General features: G+C 35.3%; 1 protein-coding gene across 6 annotated transcripts in view; it reads right to left on the bottom strand.

Moving 5' to 3' along the window:
* The window catches only part of LOC125062457 (E3 ubiquitin-protein ligase MYCBP2), a 93,547-nt gene that overhangs the window by 15,975 nt on the left and 60,060 nt on the right, over positions 1 to 17,512 (bottom strand). For 2 of the 6 annotated variants that reach the window (XM_047668403.1, XM_047668404.1), the window contains exons 36-55: positions 14,837 to 15,065; positions 14,089 to 14,226; positions 13,795 to 14,004; positions 12,734 to 12,928; positions 12,419 to 12,574; positions 8,671 to 8,755; positions 8,543 to 8,598; positions 8,324 to 8,442; positions 7,759 to 8,146; positions 7,577 to 7,684; positions 6,579 to 6,753; positions 6,117 to 6,266; positions 5,610 to 5,750; positions 4,387 to 4,507; positions 4,055 to 4,161; positions 3,508 to 3,693; positions 2,733 to 2,954; positions 1,969 to 2,153; positions 856 to 1,009; positions 115 to 350 (exon numbers count right to left, since the gene is read on the bottom strand). In XM_047668403.1, the coding sequence (XP_047524359.1) occupies positions 115 to 350; positions 856 to 1,009; positions 1,969 to 2,153; positions 2,733 to 2,954; positions 3,508 to 3,693; positions 4,055 to 4,161; positions 4,387 to 4,507; positions 5,610 to 5,750; positions 6,117 to 6,266; positions 6,579 to 6,753; positions 7,577 to 7,684; positions 7,759 to 8,146; positions 8,324 to 8,442; positions 8,543 to 8,598; positions 8,671 to 8,755; positions 12,419 to 12,574; positions 12,734 to 12,928; positions 13,795 to 14,004; positions 14,089 to 14,226; positions 14,837 to 15,065 (3,361 nt within the window). The remainder of the gene's footprint in view (positions 1 to 114; positions 351 to 855; positions 1,010 to 1,968; positions 2,154 to 2,732; positions 2,955 to 3,507; positions 3,694 to 4,054; positions 4,162 to 4,386; positions 4,508 to 5,609; positions 5,751 to 6,116; positions 6,267 to 6,578; positions 6,754 to 7,576; positions 7,685 to 7,758; positions 8,147 to 8,323; positions 8,443 to 8,542; positions 8,599 to 8,670; positions 8,756 to 12,418; positions 12,575 to 12,733; positions 12,929 to 13,794; positions 14,005 to 14,088; positions 14,227 to 14,836; positions 15,066 to 17,512) is intronic. The other 4 variants (XM_047668406.1, XM_047668408.1, XM_047668405.1 and 1 more) reach the window with 3 other exon arrangements.

The raw sequence follows: 17,512 nt of genomic DNA, 5'->3' as shown, positions 1-17,512 counted from the left end.
AGCTTAAACTTATACGTACACAAATAATGATATTTTTTAATCTTTAGGATAATTGATAAGCTAGCTAAGTTAAAGACAGAGTACATATTTTAATATGGTTTGAATCATACTGACCTCAAACGCATATTGTCGAACCGTGTTTATACGAACAATGGCGTCAAGTTTCTGCTTATGGGTCTGCAGATCTCGTTTAGCGACGATAAATGTAAGGACAGGGTTTCTCATCAAGATGTCAGACTCGACTCGCGGAGTTGTGAAAGCGGAAACTCCTCCACCTTCTGAAGTCCAATCGCAACCAACAAGTTTCTGAAGGGCTGCACTTGGCTGAGAGAGGAGTGAGGAACCAGCACCTACAAAAAATGTAAACTTAAAGGCTACTCTTTATTATATTTTTAACCAAATGATCTGATGTTTTTGCCTTTCGGTTTCATAATTAGATGTATGGTCAAGGTAAGTACCTCTATTTGATGTGCATAGGATTATGAATGACGCTGAAACTTATTCTGAATCTTAGGTCGCGACTTAACTTATTATGTATATGTATATATTACAAGGTATTCGTTTTGATGTGTTATACAAGCCAAGTTGGCCTTGTTGTTTAGGCGTGCGACTCTCAACCCAAAGGTCCTAAAATTCAATTGAATAAGGTATACGTGCGCCAATAATACTTGTTATTATGGTGAACATAAACATCCAACGTGAGTAATATCAGCATGTCTTAGACCTAAAAATCTACATGTTATCAGGCTCAGTAGATATCTCCTTGTATATAAAAAACTGTTAAAGAAGATGAAATTTAATCTTAAAACTAATAATATTATTGTTATCCCAGTGTCCCGTATAAAAAGTACTCACCAGAAAGTGCCTCATGAGAATCTGGCTCAAATTTAGTAAGTGGCGGTCTTGCGGCAGAAGCCAAATCCCTTCCACCAGCCTGTCCCATCGAAACAGATCGATGTACCCTTGGATACTGAGAGCTTGTCATTTCGTTTGGAACGAATGGGTTATTCTATGAAAATAAAATAATAAATTAAAGTTTCAATACAGTAGAACCTCTATAAGTCGAACATCAAGGGAGACGCCAAAAAATTCGAGTTATAGAGTTTTCAACTTATGGAGGATTTCGACTTAGGCGGATTTTGATTCGACATAAAGAGTTTGAGGTTTATTCTTATAAATTTTGAGTTAAAGTTATAGCTAAATTTCAATGGGAATCAAAATTGAACACCTGACACAAAGCAAGCAAACACGTGTTTCCATGAGTCATAAATTTATTATTGTATACTCCTAAAATGTTTTCTAAGAAACAATAGTGTACTCACATTGTCGGCAAGTTCTTAAAGTCGGTAACTTATTTTTGTTCGAACAATAGAGATAATAAATTCCAAATGATCAAATTTTAAAGGTTGTAAAATAAAACGTTCCTATGTTCGAGATACAGAGGTCAAATTTAATTTTTCGAGTTATAGAGTGAAAATATGTACCAAAATGGCTTGGAGGGACTCGGTGATTATTTCGATTAACAGAGGGTCAAGATTTCAAGTAATGGAGGTTTTGGTGTTTTAAGGGAAGGGAACAAAACATTTTTTCGAGATTTGGAGGTTTTTGACTTATCGAGGTTCGACTTAACGAGGTTCTACTGATTAAAATATATATGAAGCAAAAGCTTTGTTACGAGTGTCTATAAAAATAAGTAGTATAATATATCTACTATATAAAAATAAGTCGGGTTTTCCTTCCTGACGCTATAACTCCAGAACGCACGAACCGATTTCCACGGTTTTGCATTCGTTGGAAAGGTCTCGGCCTCCGTGAGGTTTATAGCAAAGAAAATTCAGGATAAATTTCAACAGAAAAGCGGGATCACCAAACGAAATGTTACATAAAACGAAGCCATCTGGTGGCGAAACGGAGTTCGCCGAGTTTGCTAGTTACTATTATGAACACAAAAACCTAAATATGTCTTACCACATTCGTTACGGGCATAGGTCTCCCAAGTGAGTGGTATCTTGCTGCGTCAGCGGCACTTGTTTTCGGGGCAACGCCTAAGGCTGGGAGACATTGAAAGGGGGGCGCTGGTTGCCATAAGCTTCCCGGAGGAGTTGGCGGACTTCGGCAAGAGACGTCTTGCCAAGGTGATGCATTAGGAGCTTCTAAATGTAAATTTTTATGTTAAATAAATACAGTTATTGGTTATGACGAAACACAAATATAAACGCAACGATTTCATACTTAGAAAAACACTTTTTTAACGGATTTGAAGTTATGTTTTATTATAAATTTACAATTATGTTACATAATTTTAAATTAAACCGACGTTTCGCGTGCTTTACAGCTTGCGTGGTCACGGTGACTGAAGACAAAAGGTGTTGAATGTCAAAAAGTATCACAGCTGTAGAAAAAGTTGTGTTATCTGTATTTATTTCCCTGGAGTTGGTATCGACTAAAAGTCGTCAAAAAGTCGTCAAAAAGTATGTCTAAAAGTTATGTCAATAAAAGACAATACTATGTGCAATTTCATACTTGCTTATTTTTTTATACTTCTTAGGGTTTGTAATCGAATACGTAAGACTATATAGTAATTAACATCGTACTAAACAGCTGGCCAAGTTTGATGAATTTTTAAACGGTTGGGATCTTAATATGAGTTATTAATAGATTAGGACTGTAGTCAGCATAAACAACTCGCTAGTCAGTCAAAAACACGATATGTTAAAGGTAAAAATCCTTACCGGATGTATTGAGAGGAGTCAAATCCAGGAGAAAGATTGCGTTATCTTTCATAATGTTGTGGTCAATCTCGGGCTCGGGTCTCAAAGGCGTGTCCGAAATCATTACGGTCTTCTTCGGCTTAACACTCGAAGCTTTGAGCGCCTTTTCTCGACATTTCTCGCAGTACAAGTACCAGAGCTGGTACGCTGCTAAGGTAGCGCGTATTTTCACACCGATAAGGTCTAAAATGGTCGGCGACGTTGCAAAGGAAAATTAATTAAACGGAAATTAATATATAAAATAATTCATCAAACCATGCTTTACATGCAAAATTATAATAAATACTATATTTTAAAGAAATAAATATAAATTGCCATAAATTATACAAATATAAACTCAAGATATATACAGATACAAATTATAAAAATCACATATCACAACTATATTGGAGATATAATTTCTACTTATATTTAGTGATGGTCACGGGTTATGAGATTAAATCCTTATTTAATTACTTCCTTAGAGATTTTGAATAGTATTAAACAGTATTATTGGTGCACAGTGCAATACCAAAATTTTAGAACAAAGGTAAACGTAGACAAATTTAATCGACGAGTTTAAACGGTATTGTTTAACGATCTTTCCCGCGTTTGATATAAACCGTAAAACTTAAAAATTACCTTATTAAAATGTAAACTTAAAAACAAAACCGGTTTTGCGTCAAATCGAACGCGAGTAAAACAGCACACGCCTTCGATAATAATCTATAACTCGTGCGTTGTGAAATTTTGGTACCTTGAGCAAGTTGTCCACAGGCAGACGCTGGGCTGTCAGCAGTGGATGGTATAGGATCAGCGTGTTTATAAGTACCAGCTCGGTCGTAGCCGCGGTTGGTTGGTGCTCGGCACCCGGGATGTGTGTTACGCATGTGCGAGGCCAAGGGTGGCGAAACATTCGCTCCACCACATAGTTCACAGCGGACTAAGATACAATATTTCAGTCATGTATTTGATAATGAAGACTTGCTAAGGTATTTGTCATGTTTTACAAGGAGTTAATAGAAGAAATATTTCAATGTTTTTCTCTGTTCTAAAGTATGATATCTGAAAGTGCTTGATGAATACGGCAATTATTGATTAGTTCGTATATGTTAATAAACTATGAAGTCCCATGATCTGTCATTGTCATTTCTTGTAAAGTGTATTTTTTGGTATTCCGAATCGAAACACTATTGATACTCTGTGAATATAATTATCTTAATATTCAGTATCAATAAACCGACCGAAATTGACTCACTAATGTTATAAATTGATAAAGTTTAGAAAAATGTAAGGAAACTTACTCATAGAAGGTAACTTCATTGATGGTGCTTGCTTCCAATTTTTCTTACGTAAAGCACCCCCAAGTGGTCCTATTTCATCGTTATCATTCGTTTCTTCCTTTTTAAGCCTGAAAGCCAAAAAGGAAGTTATTAGGGCACTTATACGTAATAAAATTAGTAATTTATACAATCAGCTAACCAACTTTGAGATTTTTAAAACTTTTATTTATAATAAGCCTTAGAAAATATTTAAGGCCGAAGTAACGATAGATTTTACAAATAACTATCACACTTGCATATGTGTATGAATTTTTTGGCTTGTGTTTAAATAAGGAAATTATTGAACTCCTTACTTGTCCGTAGCGGCATTTAGTTGGTCGGCGTCGCAAAGTGAATCCCACAAAGCAACAAGAGCGCGCAGTGCCGGAGGAAGCACGTTTACTACTGATGTTGAGGTTGACGCAGTAGACGGGCCTGAGGAAATGTTTGACCGTATTTTTTTATGTTTTCACGTGTTTATATACGTCGTATATCGTTTATATACGTCAATACAATAGTTTTTGACTGGAACGCATCGATTTTCAGTAAATTTCTAAATTAACGATGTATGTTCTTTATGAGAATTACATTTCATTTAATTTATTTTTTTACCGTTTTAACTGTCTCAATATTGTATAAATAAGGGAAGTAGCGAGCCAACCCCAACACAAGTGTCTGACTACTTACGGGGGCTGTCTCAACTCATGTATTTAATGTAAAATTTGAGATACAAATAAACATTTTCATTTTTTTTTCATGTTCGTGCTTAGGTTTAGTTTCTCAAAACACCCACGGCGCGATGTTATAAATTTCATAAATAAATTATGCGATAAATAGTAGATTTTGCTTATTATTAGAGTTAAAGATTGTTGAGTACTGAATAAATAAATTTTGACAGATCCTGAAACGGAATTTGTATCGTCCCTCGCGCTAGGATTTAGGTAAGTGAAAATTAACAACAGTATTTTGAAACGTCTCAAAAACGTTAACGTTTCAAAATAAACTAAAAAAAATCTAATTAGTTAATAATTTAAGGCATCTTAAATGTATTGCTGCTGTCGTTATCATTTAATGAACAACTCTGAGTATGGCTACAAGTCTTCCATTGTGTAATCATATTATTTTAATTGATAGGTTTATGTTCGTAGTATATATTTTATTGCTTTCTAAGTAATAAATTGTCAAAGTAGGGTCAATACAGGCTTATTTTTAATTTAATTGATTTTTTTTTTAGAATCAATACTTGAATCAAGCTGATTTAAAACCAAATGCATCAATGGTAATAAGTACTTATCTTTTCATACATATTCATGCCACGATTCTCTGAACACGTTTCGCATATAATTAATCCTTAAAATATTTTAAAATCACGATAATATTGTCAATGTATCTGAATATTATCTTAGTCTTATTCACAAACATGAGATGAGAGCAGTATTAGTTAGTTGCTAGGCGCGCGACACTACATGTACGCAATTGAAGTTCGTACGCTCGTACGTTGAAGGAAACTTGAGAAAACTAGAAGAAATATACTGACCAGCTTCACATATGGTAGAATGGGAATCTTCTTCGCGTATTGTTATGTTAATGTCGCTTCGCCGAGCTCGACTTGCAGTTGCCTCGGTACCTGAACGGGTCAACGTTTCTAGCGTGGATGGGTTTATTCGAAGGTACTGGCCTGAAATTACAAAAAAATAAATTAAAGTATGCTTAAAAAGGCAATATCACCTTGCCTTAATTTATATGGCAATAAATATGTTATACCTAAAAGTATATAGGTACTCAGACATGAAGAGTTTTTTGATGAAACGATACGAACGAACGAACGAGGTGAGTCCATTTAACGACATGATACCACGATCAAATAAACGCATGTGAAACTGAGCTGGTATTAAATAAAAGAAAATTATTTATTTTGCAATATACACGCATATGTGATGGATATTATATTGCAAGATCGTATATATAACATATACAAAATTACACTTAAAATAGTGCTATTAATTTAATAAATATCTACTTTTAAACCCAAATGTGATCATACCTGCATTGGAAACTTCAACAGAATGGCGCTGATGTTTGGGCAAAAGGGAATCTTGTGCGACAGCCCGTGTCACTACCGTCGCACCAGCCTTTGGTAATTGTGGATGGAATTTAAGAAAGGCTGCACACGCTATTGCATCATGGACGGTCCCTGGAAATATATTATTAGAAATATATAGGTATATAAAGTATACATTTTAGTTTTGATTTTGAATTTTATGTCCCGATGTCTTGAGCTTACAACCGTGGAAGTAATAATTATTGTAATGGGGCCTAGCATTCTCTATTTCTGAATACACCAAATGAAACAAGTAAATAAGTAATAAAAAAAATAAGATAATTATTAATTAGAATCTATATATCTTTAAGAAATAAACTAAAAATTTCATTATGTTTGAATCAATCACAAGAGACATTGACACTGTTTATTAGTGCTAAAAAATAAATATATATAATATTTTACCTTCATGCCACAATAACGCGGCAAATATGGCTCGTAGACATTCACCCTGGGCTGGGCTCTGTGCTTGCTTCTTGATGGGTGCTAGCTTAGTTCGAGCCGGTAAAGGCGGTGGTGAAGACTGCTTAAAGCTAGATATACTTCCAACACGTTCTCTTACGACAACTCTTTTTTCACCCTGTCAATACAAATTTGTACCTTGAATAGATAAGTATTGTAATTCTAGTATTCTCGTTATTGAAGGCTTTCTATCTATTACACGACTCTACAAAAAAATTTTCGTTCTTTGTCCTAAAGTTTATACTATTATTTTCCAGTTAGTTATGCACAAAAACGAAAATACCTTTTTTCGGTATAAAGTTTGCTTTTGTGGATTTTTAGGAAATAATAAAGCTGAAAACTACGAAAAGTTGGTTGAGGATATGCTTACAAATTTTAAGGTCATGGGCTGCAGGATGTCATTAAAAGTACATATGCTGCATGCTCATTTGGATAAATTTAAAAACAATATGGGAGCCTATTCCGAAGAGCAAGGAGAACGGTTCCATCAGGATATCATGAATTTTGAACAACGCTATCAAGGCCAATACAATGAAAACATGATGGGCGACTATATTTGGGGTTTATTGAGAGAAAGAAGCTATGAACATAAAAGAAAAAGTAAAAGTGTGCACTTTTAAGTTATTTTCCACTTTTCTGTAAGCTAATTTGATAGCAAAAATAATAAACATTTTTATTTCAATCGTTTTATTTTCAATCAAAAATTAAAATCCGAGATTTTTTAAAATTTTGTTCAATCAGTCTTCTAAGCACAAAAGCAAAGTTTTTCATGCCATATATTTTTTTTCCGTCTTATTACGACCTAAACTACCGAAATTTAATGCTTTGCAATGAAAGTCAAATTTCATGTTTATAGTTGTTATCTTTTATCTTTGTTGTGTGTCAAAATCAAGAATGTGCCATACCGATGAAATAAGTTATAATTTAGTTTTTTATGTTACCTTTGATGTACTGGGTGTAGGTTGATCGGAACTTTGTCCTTGTACACTAGTCTCGGGCGAAGTTTGTGTTGCAGCTTGTGTTAGCTTTTTCTCTTCTTCTATTTTATCCTATATGTAAACGTTGCACAGATTATAATAATGCATTGCTAAAATTCAATCAAACAACATTTTAATTTACTTACATTATTTTCATCATTAAGGCTCTTGGCATCGGGCTTGTCATTTGCAGTTTGAACAGCTTCTATGTTTTCATCGACTTCAACATCTTTAGGACAAGGTTTCAATGCGTTAGCCTCATTATCATCCGATCCAATCGCGATTTCTTGTGCGTTATCGGCTGGATCCATAGCTGGTGGTTTATGAACGAAATCGTCTCTGCTAGCATCGTTGACTACTTTAGCGCTTTCATCAAGAACTGCTGCTACAGCATCCACAGCATTAATAATGTTTGCATCGTTCACATCAGCAATAATATTTGCGACGTTTACTTCATTTATTACGGGGCGTATAGCTTGTCCTAGATCTTCGTCATCTCCATCCCCATTTCCGTTGTTGCGACGATATTGGTCTCTAAACAATTCATTTTTTGATTAAAGTTAGAAAGATTAATATTAGAATCCCTTATTATATTCATAAATTCAAGAAATTCGATTATTTAACAAAAATATCTGTTTTAAAATACAAATTATTTTGTACATAACTTATGAGAACGTAGCCCTTTAGGTAAGCGTAAACTCTAAAACATACATAGGTAATTCAGGCAGTTGTACAATTTTTGCAGCTTGCTGCTGCATCCTTGCGACTGCTTCATTCCTCATTCGTCTCTCAAATTTACTTGGTTCCGGGACATGTGATTTTTCGTCCTCCTAAAAAATGTATAACATTAGAGATTTCTACCGTATTATTTTAGCTACTTAACTGAAAAAAAAATAACAAATGGTTATAAATATCATTTAAAAAACTTACATCTCCAAGATCACATCCGATAGAAAACGGAAAAGGTCTCTCTTCTGTTGTTATATCTGGAAATGAGAAATTTAGACGAGTTAGCCATTCTTTGATAATAATTATCCAAAAAGAGATAAAATGCTTACCATCATCGGCGGCATCACTTTTGTTAGGCCGTGTTGGTATTGCTGATGGGGCATCTAATCGACTCCAGCTGCTCAAACCCTCCTCCTAAAGAAACAACACTTTAAGGTGACTTCCATTAAGAAGAATATAGATATAACCGTCTGTTGTAGTAAACTTTTTGAATTGTTTTACTTACTACTACTTGACTTAAATTTTTATTAAATATTTACTACAAAATTATTTTAGCCGTTTTTTTTTGGTCACATTATTTTTTCCTTTTTACTACAAACAACAACTTGTATGTATACAATAGATAGTTTTTTACAAGAGATGTTACCGTTTTGTGTTAGGCTTTTGAGCGAAAAGAAGGGAAATATCGTTAGTAGACAAAATACGCCGCACGGGCCATCCCCTGCTGTGCCCTACTTAACTTTTGACCTCAGTCGATTTGTCTATGTGACCGAAATTGTCCAGTCCAAAAGTCTAGCCCGATCCACTAACATGAGTTTTGTCTTTACCCTATTAATATAAAGACCGACCATTTCGCTTGCTTGCTGCACCCTGGTAAAGAGTTCCGTCACTTACCGTTCTGAGGAGGCAAATAATTTTGTGTCATCTGCGTATCTAATTTTGTTGCCTCCAATCGAAATGCCTCCATCCCAACCTTCTAGCGCTACCCTCATAATATATTCGCCATAAATATTGAACAGAAGGAGATGCATCCCTGTCAAACGCCTCTTTGCGGTTTGAAAGGCCCAGACTCTACGAGATTTACCCTGACTATTGACTCTCCCTTCTCCCATAGGCTGGCAATCAATTCCACTAAGTGCTCTGTAACGATCATCTCTCTAAGGATCTTCGATAAGCTATCTCATCTTACACAGTCGAAAACCATAGAATAATCAAGAAAACACTTAATCATGGGCACGTTGAATAGCATGAATTCTCGGCTTTATTTCTGAGTTGCCTAAAGTATCTAATGAGTTCCCGCGATTTGTACCTTTGGTAAAATCGTCCTGTTCGTTGGTTATTTGTCGCTGCAGATATGATTGTCAGCGTCCGAAAACTATGTGGAGCGTGACTTTACTACCGTGCGCAATAAAAGCTACTATTCGAAAATTTTCGCACTACTTTGTCGAGCCTTTTTTGTATAGCGGTATTAGCACAGATTATGCCAAGTCCATCGGCCACTTGCCCGATTCCCAGATCTGGTCACATAAGTCTTTCATGATTTTAACACCTTTTTCTCCGAGGTTTTTGAGTTCTTCAGGAAATACATTGCCTCTTCCGGCTGACACTTCATTTTAATAAACTATAGGTAAAAATAAATTTAAAATTATATTTGCTAACAAGAGATAGTCTTCTTAGACATTAATAAAAGTTAACCGTTGAAGTGAAGTGCCGCAAAGAGGAGTGAAAAGCTACTCGGAAACCTTAAAAATGTATGTGATCCAACACTTCATTTTATTCTAAAGAAGACTTACCAAGAACTCGTACATCTTAAAGGAATAATTTTCATACATAAAATAATCTCGTACGTACAAACAAAGTAGCTTGACTAATGAGTCAAGCACAAAAAACAACAAATGTTTTATGATCGGTTACCCTATCACCAAATTCTTTTATTTCGCCTAGCTCAGCAACAGCTCTTGTTTAAACTATGTTATGTATGGTTTTTACATAATGTTTAATAACGTGAGTTAACCCAATTTAATGAAACGTGAACCTAATGAATTTATTACAAGCTATATATACATTTATCTGAATTAAGTATTTAGACCGCTAATTCTAGGAATTTTACGCGATATATACAATTTTAGAAACGCCAAACAATATTACCTTTTGGGCTTTATCGCTGAAGACATGTTTTGTGATTTTATTCATTACCTTAAGTAACTTTATGATGAATCGTGGGTTGGTAGAATCGCTGTAATATTTTTTACAATTTATGGTTTTGAAATTAAAAAGTCGATCGAATTGTTTTTATAGGTCGCTTCGCGGCACACATTGTGTATAGTTGAGATTTAACTTAATCTAAAAGTAAACAATCGTATCCATATCGTATATTATTAATTCGAATTAGTTTTTGTTTTGAATTTATTATTAATGTTATGGTTTGGAGGCCTCATAGCCTAGCGGTGAGGGGTACCGGGTTGGATTCCCGGTTCGAGGGCAAGTTTAAATTTAATTTAAATTTGTTCTCGGCCTTTGGGAGGGTTGTGCGGTACCGGGCGAGTGCCTAAACCGTACATGGAGGGCACGGTCGAATTTCTAAAGACAAGCACGAATTATAAAAAATCCTATACTTGACGCTGGCTAATTCACAAATCGTGCCAGAGCCATAAAATTTTTTTTTTTTTTTTATGATTTCGACACAAAGAACTTAGCGACAATATTTACGTTCCGGTGGTATATGTATTCTTTTCATCCTACCGAACCGCAATGAGCGGTGTTGCCATTTATGCTGTTCTCTAGTATAAATGAATTTGCAATGATGTCAAATATATCGATCAATTTAATCTCAATTTGTTAGTATGAGAAATTAGCGATTAATTGCATTTTCCGTGTACTGTTATAAAAATATGCTTATTGCACCTATACCCTTGCTCTATGAATAAATTGCCATAACTTTTTGACAATCACTATTTTTAAAATAACTATTACACTGATTATTAAGTGTAAATTAATAATCAGTGTAATAGTTATTTTAAGCATACAGAAATAATCTTCGCATATATAAAGTTAGGGTATGAATTTAGATAATAAAACTGACGCAATTACTTTCGCTTTTCGCTTTCAAGGACTGTATTTACTTTGATTAGTGCGAGTGCAAGTCATTAGTAATTGACATTGATTAGTGCAGGTGTGTAGTGCAAGTAGTGTCCAATTATTAGTGGCTCTGTTAAGTAAATTCAGTTGTTATATAGTTTGACAGGCACGCTGCGAGTGGGGACGACGAAAGGGCGCACGCGACGTCACTACTCGCAGTTCACTCGCAAAAAAATAGAACACGCTTCTAATCACTTTACTACGCAGCCAACTAATCACCTGCACTAATCAGTCGCTGTCCACACTTGTTTATTCCTAATCACTAATCACCTGCACTAATCACTTGCACTCGCCCTAATCAAAGTGAATACAGGCCTTAAAATATTATACTCTGATTTTTAATTCCGTAGAGTTTTGACAGCTATCATTTTTTGACATGTCAGTCAAGATGGCAAACCTTTTTGCCCGGGCACATGTTTCAATTTCAAAACGAGTCTGAACTTTTGAATCTATACATACATTTTATTGTTAGTTAATGTACCCATTTTATTAAGTGCACTGCTCCACATTAAAAATGGTTTAACGACGAGTGGCAATTACGATTTTTTTCATCACAAACAGTAAAAAACGCACAAGTAAAGATATTTTTTTTTTGTTTTAAAGGATTACTAAACCTGGAATTAGTAGATAGTGATGCCAGCTAAAGAATAAAATAAAGTAATTAAAGTTAATTCGATATATTGTTCGTGATATTCAAATATTTGTTATTTTTGTATTAGGTCACTTGAGTAAGTAAATATTTAAATTTACCTTTTTGTAGGTAAAACATAAAAAATACGTAGCATTTTTTTTATTTTCCTCAAATAAGTCAAATGTGTCCCTTTTTCGGTGGAGAACTTTTTTAGTAGCAACACTTATGAAAGGTCAGAATTCTACGGAATAAAAAATCAGAGTATAGGTGGACTACAACAGAAGTAGAAAATATGCAGCAAAACTTACTGTTGGAGTGGTAGGTCCATCCTCGACAGGTCCGAGTAGGGCGCGGTCGAGCTGCCTGTGATACTGCAAACACCAGGCAACGTCTACATTTCCCTCTACGTAAGCTTGTACAGAGTCGTTGTTCAACCGTACCCACGTCCCATCCTTGTTTGTCACCTAATCAAAACCCTCAAAATTCATTTACGTTACTGAGCTACTGCCTTCCTTATTGTTTCCTAAACGTAACTATTCAATACTATACCACGTAAGAATAAACCCATAACTAAGTATAGCTTTAAAACTCTACGTGTAGAATTTCAAGGAACAACAGTTTACCTCCTCGATTAAAGTGACATAAGCACCAGATGGAACTCTGCCAAGTTCTTCAGCTTGTAAACTGGGACTGGCACGAACACGGAGACCAGCACTGCATTGTGCCATGAACTTCTTAAGTTTTGTGGGAGCCCTTGCCGTGGGGCATAATTCTTCAGAATCCACGTTCTCATTTTCCGGGACTTCTATTATTACCTCCTGTTATTGAAATGTAACATGTTTAATATGTAAAGTTTGATTTTTTGGCAGATGTTTATATCACAATTGTTTTTATATTAACACCCCTATGTAATATTTTACCCTCAGAGGAAACCAAAAAACGATGATAGTGTTTTGGTAACATGAAACCTCATTTTTGTGAATTTCTACATAAATGTATACATGATAACTACTTATTATTTTAATAAATATTACTTGTAATGGCCGAAGAACAAATAAACGAAGTTAATTTCAGAATATTTCAAAAGACTTAAAAAAATGTTTTACGAGGCACTTTTGTTTTTTTCATCGGACAAGGAGGCAAACCAGGGGGCACTTTGAATAAAGTAACCGCCGCGCCGCCCAACTAAACCCGAATGGTACGTACCTAAATCGTATCGGTTTGGAAATACCTTAACTGGCAGCTGGTTCCATAAATAGGTGGTCCGTGGCAGAAAGTGCCTTAAAAAGCGCTGTGTTGGAATTTTATATTCTGCCTCGACGTCCGATGATGGAATTCAGCCGCAGGTAGTAGTTGGAACAAATATTCAGAGTACTCCCCATGATAAATCCGGTAACAGATTTTGAGGGAACGGAAATCTCTATGAAAGCCAAAGGATCAAGCCGATCGGAAAGAGTACGGTCGTCAAAGATTGCAACCGCCCTGTGTTGTATGCGATCAAATGGAAGGGAGCTCCAGCATAAAATCCATAAGAGATTTGGTTAAGGATAAATTGAGTCCATCAAACTGGCTGACGAAAACCAAAATAATATAACCTTATATAGAAATATTATATTTTTATTACTATATTGTCATCCTTAAACTTAAGAAAAAAAACGGTGAATCAATCTATTACACAACTTACCTGTGGAGAAGGTTGGTCGTCCAGGGTGCATCTAAATAAGTATTTGCCTGGGGCTCGCGGAATCCAAAGAGCTGAATATGAACCATCAGTTTGAGCTCTGACGGTTATCTTTTCCGTAGGGACGTTCAGTATTCCAATGCCTTTCAACTTTTCCTCACCCCATAAACCACTGGCGAATCGGAGTTCTTCCCAAGAATAATCTTGGTATGCCTATATTGTTAAATAAGAAATAAGTTTACGTGGTCGTGACTGTCCTTAATTTTTGTTATATATAATCAATAACTGAAATTTTACCTTCATCATAGTGATCGTTTGAAAACGCATAGTTTCCCTTATTGTTGGACTATACCGTACATTTGGTATTCCACCCTCTTGTTCTGCTTCCGTGGGTCGACGCATACGTAGGGACATGGCCATGTTTTGTACTATGACCTTTAAAAATAAACCCAAATATAGAAGTGTAAAATAATTATTTATTTATTATAACAATAAACTATTCAGAGATATAATCGAATGAAGGTACGACCAATTCATCAATCGGTTTAGCGGCGACGTTTCATTCGTTTTTGTACTTTTAATAAAACTAAAATAAAATTCGTGAAAGCTTTCCTCTACAGCTGTGTAAATAATAACCCGCTTCATATTTTTATTAAATTAGTAAGTAAGAAAACTCATTTTTCAATGTTTTATTACGACGCCGATGTTACTGAAATTGGAAACTAGCCGTGCTTACGCCCAATAGAATTAAAGCCTCTTAAAATAGCTTCCTCTGGCATCGATTACGTCACAATAGCTCGTGATAGGTTCATTTATCTAATGATAAACAACACGTTAAATACATTCACATAGAGTCAAGGATATAACGCATTCTCGAAAATTATATAAATTAATATCATTTGACTTGGAGTTAGAAAATTAATTTCAAGGAATCTATTTCCGGAGACGCTCATATTTCATAAATATTAAATATCTTTGAAGTAAACTAGGTATATTAAATTTAATATTTTTGCATTTCGAATTCAAAGTAATAAATTTGTGTTACCTCTATTTTAACGGCAGAGGAAGTCACAATATCTCCGTATTGATCTCGAACTACAACGGGTAAATTAACTCGTGTTGATGGGTGAACCACGGTGACTGGAGCTTTAAGGTCACAGTTCGAAGGTTCGACACGAGGCGTCGGTGCCAACCATCGTGCCAATCTACCCCCAGCAGTACTCTCAGCACCCGCCACGAAGTCCGACAAAAACTGACGCTCTGTCGAAACACATCTGCAGAAGAAAGAATGGAACTGTAACCCTCAGAAGGACACTGTTGTGTCAATTGATCATTTTACTTCGCAGTCCCGAAAGGCTGCTGACGGTTTCAAAACTGAAGCAGTTTTTTCTCGGATATCATATAATTAAAAAAAAATTACGTGGCGAAATTAATTACGAAAATGGCTACAGTTGAAAATAGTACGGCGTCGATAAGTATTATGAATTAGAGTAAAAAGTTGCAGTTTGCGCGTTAGCTTATGTTCAAACATGCCAAAGCGTGTTTCTAGTTTCTATTATAAAGTAAAAGCGATATAGTTTCAAGGAATATTTAATTAAATTAATATAACGATGTTATGCAATTTTGCTTATTAACTTTGACAAATATAGTTTATTTTTAGAACCATGTTCAATAAATTAACAATAGACGTATGTTGTTACATGTGTTATTTAGTAAAAAATAGGAACGAAAACACTGAGCTAGAATCAAATTGTCATCCCATTTTTAATTATCGGGGTTGCAAAATTGGTTGTTAGCGCCGGAGATTGTAGCTCTGAAAGTGGATATGAAAATATTCCTACGTAAACAAATTATTCTGTATTTTGCGTACTAGTTATTACTACTGGAACCAATGAATTATTCTGACTATAGATTTTTAATACTGGTGTTAAATAGCTATTGGCAATTCAATTAACGTATTTTCTTCTTTTAAAGGCAAAGTCTTAATTTAACTATTTGTAATATAAATTTTATTAAGCTATTTCATCATGATATGATCCAAGTAACAAAAAAATTTAACAACCTGTATATTTGAATAAAATTTTTGTATATACGTGGGTAACACTGAAAAAAGTTTAGAACTGGCCAGTTAGAAACATTGCTAATGAAAACTTTTTTGAATTTCAATTTTAGAACTCTTTGGTAACCTAAGGGGTAGTATATTGCATTCATTTGTCATTTGTTTTTGTGAATTGGCGGCAAATCTATAACTCTTGTTACACGTGAAAATGAACCTAACGTGAGATTTTGGTCAATGATTTATTATGACTTTCGTTGTGGGCTTACTCAACAACAAGGCAATGATAGGCTGCGTTTAGCATTTCTTAATGAAGCCACATCTCGTGCGAATATTTACAGTTGGTTTAACGAGTTCAAGCGTGGACGTAGCAATTTCAATGACGATCCGCGTGAGGGACGTCCTTTAACAGCGACTACTGAAGATAACATTCGTGCTGTGCGACGCATGATAGAGAAAGATAAGAGAGTGACATATCAGCAGATACGGGCAAGCCTAGGCATTGGTATGAGTCAAGTTCAAAAAATAATACACGAACATTTAGGCGTCATGAAGCTTTGTACCAGATGGATTCCCCATATTCCACCAGAAACACCTTCGCATGGACTAGTGTCGCCAAATGTTAGATAAGTTCAATGGCGCTGATTCAAATGCTGTATTTGACATCGTCACAGGTAATGAAAGTTGGATATATTGCTACGAACCCGAAACCAAAAGACAATCAGATCAGTGGGTGTTTATTTTCGAGGATCGGCCAACTAAGGTAAAGAAAGGAAGAAGTCAAGGAAAAAAGATGATTGCCTCATTCTTTGGTTGGAAAGGTTATTTCGCGACAATTGTGCTAGAAGATGGAAGGACAGTTATTGCAGACTCGTATGTCAATCGCTGTTTGCCTGTTGTCTTGCAAAAAAAATCGACAGCAGCGCCCTCGAAGCAGGATCCTCCTTCACCACGACAATGCTGCAGCGCACTCCGCAAAACGGACTGAATACTTTACTATGGCAGGTGTCGAGATAATGAGTCATCCGCCATACAGTTCTGACCTGGCGCCCTGCAACTTTCATCTATTCCCAAGAACTAAAGGTAAAATTGGAGGTATTCGCTTTACGAGCACTGAAGATGCGGTGAAAGCGTACGAAAATGCCATAGAAGAGACCTCTAAGAAAGAATGGGCCCACGGGTTCCGATACGACGTTGTGTATAGAGGAACGGAGATTACTTTGAAGAACAATAAAACTATTGGCAACGTTCTACATTAAGCCGTTTTTCATTTTCTAAACAGTTTCAGTGTTACCTAGGTATGTAGTTAAAAAAGAGGATTTATCGATGTAAATTAAAGGATACAGTTTAATTAAATTTATCTATGAACTATATTACATGGCAATGTTCATGCCTCAAGCAAGCAATTAAGCTCAAGCGTTTAGTGAAATCTTAAGTAATTCAAATCTGACAGATTTTATTGGATACAGGAATGTAGCTATTCGACCTTACCGAGTCTATGTTACTGAGTTCTACACAAAAAGGTAGGGACGTGTTAACGTTACGATAACTTTAACTTGACGTCGACAATTCTGACATAATGCTTTAATATAATAAAATATATTTGTTTCAAGAATACCACAACACTCCCCATACCCTGACAACAAGGGTCAAACATTACATAAG

The sequence above is a fragment of the Pieris napi genome, chromosome Z (assembly GCF_905475465.1).
Source record: "Pieris napi chromosome Z, ilPieNapi1.2, whole genome shotgun sequence".
Taxonomy (NCBI): Eukaryota; Metazoa; Arthropoda; class Insecta; order Lepidoptera; family Pieridae; genus Pieris; species Pieris napi.
Note: the sequence above shows the minus strand (reverse complement) of the source record. Positions and strands in the feature narration are given on the sequence as shown.